The following is a 10,877-nucleotide window of genomic DNA, read 5'->3' on the forward strand; positions in this document are numbered from 1 at the left end:
GTCTCTGTGGAAATAATTCTAAATCAATTGTAACTCAATTTTCTTTTGTCTGTTTCATTCATGTAGTAAATAATACAGTAAACCTTATCATCAAACTTTGTTAAGTCACATTCTTATAAATTTATATTAAAATCGGTTTTGGCAATATCTTTGATGGTGATTCTTTGAGCAACCCAAAACCACACATTGATGACCAACAGCCCACATGGTGCTCTGCTTTAGACTAAACTGCTGCTGGAAACACACCAGTGTTTTGGCTGTTGCTGAACAGTGCTTATACAACTCAAGGTTTTCTCTGGTTGCCACTGTGCACCCCCAGCAAGTAGGCTGGGGTGAAGAGAGGCTTGGGAGGGGCCACAGCCATGAGAGTTGACAGGAACTGGCCAAAGGGCTACTGCATGGCACATAATGCCATGCTCAGCAAAAAAAGCTAGGGACTGCAGACTTCCAAAGTTGCTGCTACACAAAGTCTGGTTGGGGATGAGTCTGCTGACTCAGGTGGTGAGTGACTGACTGCCTTTGCATCACGTGCTGTTGTCCCTTTCCTTCACTTGTTAAACTGCCTTTATCCAATACATGAGTTCTCCCTTTTGCTCTTGTGATTCCCTCTGCAGGAGGGAGAATAAGCAAGCAGCTGGGTACATGCTTAGCCACTTGCTGGGGTCAACACACCACACACACAAAGCTACAACCAGCTCCACACCTTCGCCCCAACCCCACATCCCCACTCCCTAGGGCAGGTGGGAAACAATGGTGGATTGTGCAGGTCTTGTACCTGAACAAAATCATCGACAAAACAGAACTCAAAAGGTGAGGAAGTCTTACAGGCTTCAGTTCAGGTACACCATGAATCATTCTAATCAGAAGTTTGCAAAGAGCATTTAACTGGTAAATCTCAGGCACTTAAGGGCAATAACTACTTGAGCAATATCTAGGAAAACAAATTTGCATGTCTAACAATGTCTCATACATCACAAGTTTAATGTTGCAAGACCTTGTAATTTTGTGTTTCCCTTCCCATGCCTAATAATCCTTCCTCTTTTGCACAGAAAATGCACTTTTCTAATCAATACCTTCTACCCTTTCTCATGTGCTACTACTTTAGCACATGAGATCATCTCACAGGTGGCAAACCTATCCCTGCTGTATTAATTATTTCAGCTCTTAGTCAGCATCTTCTAACATTTCAAGTTTGTCTTTTATAAATTCAATCACAGTTAAGATATTGTGTTGCAGGTTTTTTTGCCTAAGGGGCCAATTTTACTGCAGTGTGAACTAACATAAAAAAGAAGCAGAAAATAATCTATCATTAGCGATTCTCAAAACATGCTGAGGAAACAGGACAAGTAGGGGGTGTTCAGTACTTCTACAGTGGTCCAATGCGGCCGCCCTTAGCTGGAGGCTAGTCTCCCCTGAAGTAAAGAGGGCTGATATGACCAGTTCTAATACTGTAACAAAGGAGACAGAGTTTCTGGTAAACTTTGCCATGAAAAATACAGGAAATAAGACAAGCAAGTATGTTCATAAAATACCTAGAACATGCTGTTTTACTGTCAGATGATGTCTGTTTCTTCTCAGGGATACTGTTTGGATACTCCTGTCGTGACTTCTCTTTTTCCTCACTTGGAGTTCTTTCCCAACTACTGCCATCAATTTGTTCCCTAGTACCTGATGATTTTTGATCAGACATTAGTTTCGCATTATTATCTTCTGTGTGTGTTTTGGTCCCCAGTGCAGTACCCTCACCAGGTTTCTGGAAACGGCTGCTCAAAGAGCTATGAACTGGCAGTTTGGAAGAGGATTGCTGTGACTTGTAGTCCCTAGGTGCACTGTAAGATGATAAATCATCTTCAGAGGGTTTCAGAAATTTGTGTTTTATGTTGCTTAGAGAGGAACTCTTTTCCTGATTCCGTTTTTCACTGGAGTATTTTTCCACTTTGGAGCTGCAGCCTCTTAATTCTGAGTCCATGCTACTGGGTCCACATCCTTGGTCTCCTCTTGACATATCTCTTTTGTAACCTTTGTCTTCCTGTGCCCATCTCTTGCCATACCTCTCCTTAGTATAGTCCCAAGACATGTTCCTGTTTCTATCATCTTCATCTCGTGTCGCCTTTTCAACATGCCGTTCTTTTTTCTCTTTCTCACTTTGTGAATAGTCAGTTTTCCTCCATCTTCCACTTCTATGATCACTTTCCTTTCTGGATGCAGCTTTTTCAGCTTCTTCTAATCGTGACTGAAATAGCTCCACTGACTGTAAAAAAGAATAAAAAAGTCATACTGCTTTTAAGATCATGGAGTATTGTGTAAGTATTTTGAATTTGCTACAGGATCACATATATTAAAAACATTTAATTAAAAAACATATGAAGGCTGGGCAGTTTTACACTCTTCATCACTTGAGTGAAGCTTCAGAGGCTGTTTTTGCCTGCTTCTTTCCTTATGTCCTATGCATGTCACTATGCATGAAGAATTTGTGCCTTTATCTGAAAGCAATCTTTTCCAAGCATCTATTGGTATGTAGAAAATGTAATTAAAGATCCTTACCCCATATCTCTCAGCTACAATTTCCTCAAAACTTCGTTTCTCTCTCTCAGCCTGCTCCTTCATCCTTTGGTATGATTTTCGTAGCCAACCTAATCCAGCATCTTCTACCACTGTAACCAAAGTAGAAAACAATGAGAGGCTGGAGATTCGTATCTCAAGGAATTGCTCCAATTTAACCTTACTCTGTAGTTGACATTAAACCTTCACGTAAACTTACTGTAAAAAATGAAGGAGTGCAAAAGAAAAACAGAATTAAAATAATAACACAATTACATCTTCTCACAAGTTAGTGCTGGTTATACCTCAGCAATACCACTGATTTAATTTAAGCTTCTCTATTTTATCACAGAACACAACAAGCAGTTTCCAAGACAGGAGTGACATAGGAGAAGTTGTGAGAGTTTTTTATGACATGAAAGAACCTTCCCACTGTCTCCACTTTCTGTGTCCATTCTTTGGCACACCCCTTACACACAAACAAGTGAATTCCCCTTCTCAGAAGATGAATAAATAACTCATTGCTTCCCATTTGAGGAGCTAGCAAATGTCTTAACATTCTGAACACACACTCACTGATGTCTGTCACCTCTTAGATTGCTGATCTCTGTGACTCCTAAAAGTGGGCATGAGGCTAATGGTTTGCAGGACAGACAAGGAAAGGCTCTCAAAAAGCCAGGGACCCTATTCTTCCCTGTTGACAGAATACAAAGACCCTTCTTATCATCACATAATAAAAGCTTCATGACATTATGAAAAACGTTTTACTAACTGGACTTGCTGGAAATGGACAGGATAACCCTGGGGTAAGGAAAGAAGTGAAAAGGTTACAGAAATAATATTTTTCACAAAGTGCATCTGTAATGTACTTCATTTTAATGTGACTCAGACTTCGTGGGTGAATATTTTAAAACTATAATTTGTGTAATGGAATGAAAGGAACCAAATGAGTTGACAACAATTTATCTTGTCTTGGTTAAATCATGCTTTCCTTTAATTAGTTCAAAATGGAGAATTTCTGTAAAGATATTGAAGGTCAAACCATTCAAGATTAAAAACCAGTGAAGGGAAATTCTGCAAAACAACATAATATGATATTAACCCAATATTTGCTACTGAATTTTCATCCATATTCTACTTTATTACCATGTATTATTCATAATACACATATTATTCATAATCCCTTTACAACAACATTAGCAGTAAGTTCTTAGCAACATAAAGACCAGAAACTGGAGACACAAATTTAAGATTAGTACTAAAAGTTGCTGTTTACCTTTCCTAACTGAAGCTTCTTCATCCTTCTCTGGTGGCAAACCTGTACCACCATCTTTCCAGTAGGGATTGAGTTCTCTCTCAGACAGCACAGCCTGAAACAGAAATAATTTGAATGTGTGTATAGTATATGGTTTGTATTTTCTAGAATATCTGATAAATTGTGTGAGCACTGGCATGCTGCATGCATCTGTGGTACACATTGTTTTGGGCACCAATGAAAGAACAGACACTCTGCTGTAGAAAATGTAAGAATCTAAACTTGCATGGACAGGAAGTGGTTGGGTGAGAGAGTCTATAAAAATAACACACTTATAGGATTAAGAATACATATGAATTGTCATTAACCATATAATACATGCTGACATTCTGGTGATTTAAGATCTCTACATTAAATGGTCCTTCAATAGCACAGAAATAATGTTCAGTAAAAAAATTATGTAGAGAAAAAAACCAGGAAGATTAATCCCTTCTCAAAAGACAATAGCCAAAGCACCATATACTCCACAGGAAGAGCATTCCAGGTCAGCCTGGTTCCCAGACACAATGTAACTAACTGGAAAACCTAACAGCAACAAAGGGCCCACTGTGAGAGGTGAAGACAAGTAAATACTAGATAGTGATCAGCGACATGTTTTCAGATCAGACTACTTTGCATTTAAGGTGAATGAACAAATGAACCAGTCAGAAAATGTATGTGGACAGAATTAACCTGATGACAGCAACCCCTGCCCCAGCCAGGCCCTGATCCACCGAGACATGGAAGGCGTAAAAACTGCATCACACATTTGTTTTAATAGCAAGGAAGACTTACATATTTTAACCAATTCATTGGTTCAACCATCAAACAAAATTTAGTAAAATGCAGAAAAATAATTGATATATTAATTCCTCCTACCTGCTCAAGTTCCTGAGCTTTCTGTCGTTCCAATACTTTTTCTTTGTGTCTTTCACCTTTGACAGCTGCCACTGATGTGGTTTTCAATGACATGAAGTCTAAATTCATCCAGTCTTCTCTCTTTAAAATAAACACAAAGAATTAGTGTTTGTAATCTCAACAAAACCATGGTTTATGTTCAAACTAAACCAGTGCAACTGCTGACAGATGTCACTGACAATAAACAGTATACGCTTTACAAACACATATGAAATACTGAAATGAAAAGCAAATATGGTTTCCAGAACCCAAACCTTTCAATTTTTAATACACAAATAAAATTCATTAATATCTCTCTGTAATTTGAAATACATCTTCACAATGTATTTAAGACCGTACAGACTGCTAATTATTTGGTTGAACAAATACTGTACATCTCATGACCTCTGACATCTCTTTTAGTGTATACAAAATCTACCATCAGCAACTGAGCACAGTTCATAGCTCAGATATCCTGGCACTAACTGTACTCTCAAATTCAGCAATTATACATCTAAAATCTGGGAACTGTACCCAGAATATCAGGTAGAAAACTGCATTTACAAAACGTAAGACAGACCAAGGATATTTAAAAATGAGGACTACTCTAAAGAAAAGCAGCATATAAAAAGCCTAGATATACCTACTGCCTTTATATACATAAAACCTGAAGCCTCAAAAGAAAGCAGAGACATACACATTATAAGCAATTGCTCTACAAAAACAAGTATTTGGAGCAATTCTATGATTCTAGTATAGCAACCAAAATGACAAGATTACATCTCTTTTAAAACATGTCCTTGCAGAACAGTCATCCTGTCTTCAATAGGGTTCAAGTCTGAGCTGTCAATCTGAACAAATGCTGTATGTCATGTTGTTCAGAAATTATATTTGGCAACACACCAGAGAGTTTCAGAGGTGAAACACAGCATTCCACTTCTCAGATCTCCTCTAACAAAGAGGAGGAACTGAAAAATAATCTCTTCAACTGATTCAATAGTATCTCTGCCCACACTAGCAAGGAACATGGATCAACAAACACAGATGTGCATGGGACTTCTGGAGATCATCTGATCCAAACCCAGCATGAGCACCAGTAAAAAAAACCTGCCTCTGCCTTCTGCAAAGGCTTTAAATCTGTAGTTTGCTGATATTTAATTTTGTTTCTGTCTTTTTAAGTAAGCAGTCTGGACTAGTCCAAGACTGGTCTCATGGAGCACCTTAGGTGCACCTTGAGAACACATCCTCTAATTTAGTTTAATCCAACAGGAGATGGATTTACATGTTCATAATGTGAGCCAAAAACACAAAAGTAAGGATGACCACAAAATTCCTGTCAAAAGAACAATCTTCATCCAAAACCAGAAAAGCCAAGAAAATACCAAATAAAATGCTTGGAAAAACGTGGTTTTGCAGTATAAATTATCAAGACATACATACTGCATTACTTCATACTTTTCCACGAAGATAGATATGTTTCAGAGATCCTTTCTATTTCTCTGAACAAGATTCACAAATTCAGAACAAGAAACAGGGACTTCTTTTAGCGAAATCAGACACTAAATATAAAATAATTTTCACACAACTAAGGATGTTGTGGCATGTGACTACATTTGTCACTAAAATCACAGAAGCTCATTTCAGTATTGCTCCACTTTTGAGAAAAGACACTGCTTACTGAGCACAAATTCCACCTAGAAAGACCAGAAGAGGCATGGGCTCCATAAAGACTATTGCTGACAAGTTCAACACCTCTCTTCCTTATATCTGTTTGTGCTGGTTTGAAAAGCAAACCGGTGAGAGAGTCTGAGTCAGAAGTACAATTTAATATGAACAACACAACAAAACAACACAAATGCAACAGTACAAAAAAAAAGTAACCTGACAGAGTCAGAAAATAACCTGACAGAGTCAGAAAGTAACCTGACACTGTCAGTCAGGGTGTTGTAGTAGTCCAATTGAATGGTGCTGCAGTCCTCCTGGAGTGATGGGTTTGTTGGAGCAGTGATCCCGCAGATCCGGTTCTCTCCTGAAGGTCCAGCAGCAGCTCCTGTCCTCTGGGAATCCAGCAGGCAAAGGGCTCTGTGCTGGTCCAAACCCCAGCTCATATCCCTGTGAGCATGTTTGGCTCCCCACCCCTGGGGTGAGTCACCTCACCATGGGACAAGGGATAAGGACCACTGGGAGGATGTGCCATGCATGGGTCCCCGACAGCCCGTAAATCAGAGACAGCCCCTGAGGGAGCCATCAGGATTGCCCTGAGGGAGGGACAAGGTGATAATGATCACTGCCCCACCTGCTTTAACAGGAGATGATGATAGAATACATACCATTGGATACCCCCACACACACTGCAACCCAGGACACTGTTTAAGGACCATAGAAGCAAATCTTCATTCAATTGTAGAACAGACACCAAAATTATGAAGGAAAAATAACACCTAGTCACGATCTTCAAGTTGACTTCTTCAAGAAAATCAAGCTAAGTTCTTAGAGCCTCAAAACATGATGAAAGGAATTGGTGCTGGGCAATATTAAGTGTAGTGCCTTGCTAAACAGTAAGTAACTACTAGGTAGAGAAGTCTTCCAATGAATGCAATGTAGCATTTACCCAGCTAAACAAAGACATCGTTCTGTAAAACAGGTTTAGTTCAACACACTGCAAAACTGTCAAGAAACCTAAGCATGTTTCACAGCTGGTAGTACTGAATTATCTCTGGAGTAGTTATCAGCCTGCTCACCTGCAGAGAGGGTTCTTTCACAGCATCTGGTTGCTTGCTGACTTTCCAAGCCTTTTCTGTGTCATCTGACTGTGACACATTTGACTCAACCCATTCAACTGAAGAATCCTAAAAAGAGTTCAATGTAAAGAATAATAACAACACCTTAACATAAAATAATACTGTATGTTGATAAAATGCAATACTTGCCAAGTATACTGATAATCAAACTTATTCCTAACTAGCATTACTAATATAATACTGTTTAATATTTAAAAACACTGATAACAAAACCAGAATATTGATATTCCCATAGAAGACTCCTCCTTCATGATCAGAACATTCCACCACACTTCATGAGCACATCACAGTATGCAACAGGAGTTCATACTGGCAGTTTATTGCGTAACACTGTTGTTAAAACTGTCAGAATAAAACCAAAACCAAATGGTTTATGACATAACAAAAATAAAATTAAAAAGCAATCTAAATTCATTACTGCTTCACATTAAAAAAGTAAACTCAGTTACACAGCACAATGTAAAGCACTGTACATGCTATCTTCTCCTATTTTCATATCTCGCTTCCCACACTTGTGCTTGCAAACAGTGTACTGAGATTTTACACTTGAAGCAAACAGGACCCCATTGAACAGTTTCCTTGCTTTTTTCACACGAACCTATCACAGGAATTACAGACTTTAGATTAAAGTTACAGCCAGGACTGTGTTGTAGGAATCACTGCTGTAATCTGAAGGGTTTTGGTGACTCCCATGGGAAATGGAGTGCCTTGGGTTACTTCCCACACTACATCACAGTTCATCTCTGGTATCAGTCCCTGAAAATAAATCTCATCATACTCATTCCTTCACACAGTAAGAGAGACTCTGAAAATTAAAAACACAGTGCCACCTGACTTGCACCAAAATCCAGGCACGACGCGCCCAGAAAGCAGCACCCAGATTTCTAAAGCAGCCTCTGCACTGTTTAGCCAGAGAGCCCCTCAATGTGAAGGCATCTGCTTACAGATTCAAATGCACAAGTCCTTCAGACCTATGTACAACTCCCATGTTGTTGGCAGTGTCCATGGCTGAACGCTCATGGAGAAAGGCAGCAGTAACTCATGCTTAAAATCAAACTCAAGCATTTGCAATTTTAGACACATCATTATACCACATCCCAGGGACTGCATGGAACCTATGAATTTCTTCTATCCCAGAATGAGGATTTTTTTCAGTTTCTCTCTCCTGAAAAACTATAAATCCCTTATAGCACTCACATAATAGCATATTTTAAATTGATTAAATACTCAGGATATTGACAAATCTTGCCACAGTTTTTCCCAACAGAAAATGGTAAGAATGAGTCTTAATTTTACTAACCATGTGTACCCACAGAGACTAAAATGGTTCAAGTTTTAAGAACGCAATTTGAAGTATTTTAAAATTTCTTACGTACTGAAGAACTATCAGGTAAGTCATCCTTCTTTTCAGATTTTTGTTTCTTACTTTTCTTCTTTTCTTTCTTAGCTTTTTTTGAATGCTTATCCTTTTTCTTTTTTTTCTGCACAGAATGTTCCTACAAGTAAATGTTTGTAAATGAGATCCAGTAAACAAAATCACCCACATGCAAGAAAATTTTAATCACAACCCACTCACCAAACTGCACTTAAAAAAAGGCAAAACACACACAGTTACATTTTACTTTTACTACCCTTTCTCTCCTTCACTGGGGGGAAGGGTGGGCTGAGGTGGGATGGTATGGACAGGGAGAACATGCCTCACATCCACAATTGATTTGTCTTCCCATCTCATTATCTTTTTCATTGGAATTAAGGCACCATAATTATACACAGGATATCTACTACACTACTTCTATTTTTGCCAAATCTATTCCTTCAGGCATCACTACATGATCAATACACAGTTCCTTTGTTGAAATATCTGCACGGATTGCTACACTAAAGGAATATGCTGTTCAGAGGCTCCATTACAACTTCTCCTGTGAATGACCACAAAAGAGAGCGCTATGAAGCCTTGGACCCTCCAGATTTCTTCTCATGGTACTATTCTTGTCTGGCACTCATTCTTCTGTATTCGGTAGAAATTAAAGCTGGAGTTCATGGACAGAAATTTTTTTCTTTGTGAGTAAAGGATTATTTCCACTTTAAAAAAACACCAATATCAAAGCCTAACAAATTCAGAAATTGGGAGGTTTATAAAGAGTCTTAAAGCCCTCAAAGCCTTCTGTTCATACAAACATGCTGTAAGACTAACACCCCAATCCAGTGATTTATAGCTCCATCACCTTCTCCAGTTGTTCCACACGTTCATTCACATCAGCAAGCATCCACGTATCTTCACCTCGTACATGCTTCAGCATCTTGCACCCCTCCTCCATTTCAGAACTGATTTTGGCCTAAGAAGAACAGAGAAGTAAAATAACCAGGAGGATTTCAGCAGCATTTCCTTCCAGACACAGCTCTGCAAGACACATTGACAAATTGACATTGAAATGAAAGTTTCCTCCTCTTAGACAATGATACAAAATATAGCAGATTCTTAACAGTATATGTATGTAAAAGAAAAATAAAAAGCAAGTTGCCTAGAGATTTAAAAAGATGAACAATGTTGTATTTTCACCTAAATGATTTTTACACAAGAGTAGAAGGAAGGAACTTCTGAAGTTTTTCCTCCATAAATACTGGATGCTACATTCTGAAATACCTCCATTTCAAAGTAATGTATTAGTTATGCAAATGACTCTGTATGCTACACGTGAACACAGAGGATCCTTATGAGCAACATGACAAGAAGGGCAAGCATCATGCTACACTACGGACTTCTGCAACACCCTAATAAAGCTGCTCATAGCCCCCTTTGCAACAAGCACAAGGTGAAGGCTAATGCTAGCAAAGCACTCCAAAAGGTCTGCTGATAAGGTGCTATAAAAACAGTAATTAACCCTATAGCACTATGCTAGCAAACTTTGCCAGAGGCACTTTTACAGAGGCAAACTTTGTAGTCTTTACCACAAGCAGGCCAAAAGGGCTTGGATTTCACAGCCCCATCCGAAAGGGGAAGGAAATCAAGTTCAGGTAAATTGCTTTCTGGTTTTCATTAGGCAAGTCATTAAGGCCTGCCTGCATGGTTGCTGACAACAGTATCTGCTAAATGAAGAATAAAACTTGCTCCAAATAGCCTGTAATACACTGCAGACACAAACATCAACAGCTGTAAAGATTACAGCACACCATGCCAGGAAGCAGCAGAAAAGATCAGAGACTGTCAACAGCCAATGTCTAAATCACACAATAAATGGAGATTGGTACACAACAATTCTCTAAAGACGTCCAAAAGGGATAGAAGAAAGTTACTCAGGGCTAAAAAGTTCCCTCCCCACCTCACAGAAACCCTGACCAACACT

At 38.9% G+C, this 10,877-nt stretch overlaps 1 protein-coding gene across 1 annotated transcript in view; it reads right to left on the reverse strand.

Annotated features, from left to right (window-relative positions):
• Positions 1 to 9,869, reverse strand: part of CWF19L2 (CWF19-like 2, cell cycle control (S. pombe)) — a gene marked incomplete at its 5' end in the record, with an annotated part of 56,395 nt that extends 46,526 nt beyond the window's left edge. Inside the window, 7 exons of the mRNA XM_009070707.1 lie at positions 1,533 to 2,251; positions 2,545 to 2,662; positions 3,820 to 3,911; positions 4,715 to 4,834; positions 7,474 to 7,581; positions 8,910 to 9,029; positions 9,759 to 9,869. Of these exons, the coding sequence (XP_009068955.1) occupies positions 1,533 to 2,251; positions 2,545 to 2,662; positions 3,820 to 3,911; positions 4,715 to 4,834; positions 7,474 to 7,581; positions 8,910 to 9,029; positions 9,759 to 9,869 (1,388 nt within the window). The remainder of the gene's footprint in view (positions 1 to 1,532; positions 2,252 to 2,544; positions 2,663 to 3,819; positions 3,912 to 4,714; positions 4,835 to 7,473; positions 7,582 to 8,909; positions 9,030 to 9,758) is intronic.
• Positions 9,870 to 10,877: the final 1,008 nt, after the last annotated feature.

Source organism: Acanthisitta chloris, unplaced genomic scaffold, assembly GCF_000695815.1.
Source record: "Acanthisitta chloris isolate BGI_N310 unplaced genomic scaffold, ASM69581v1 scaffold630, whole genome shotgun sequence".
NCBI lineage: Eukaryota > Metazoa > Chordata > Aves > Passeriformes > Acanthisittidae > Acanthisitta > Acanthisitta chloris.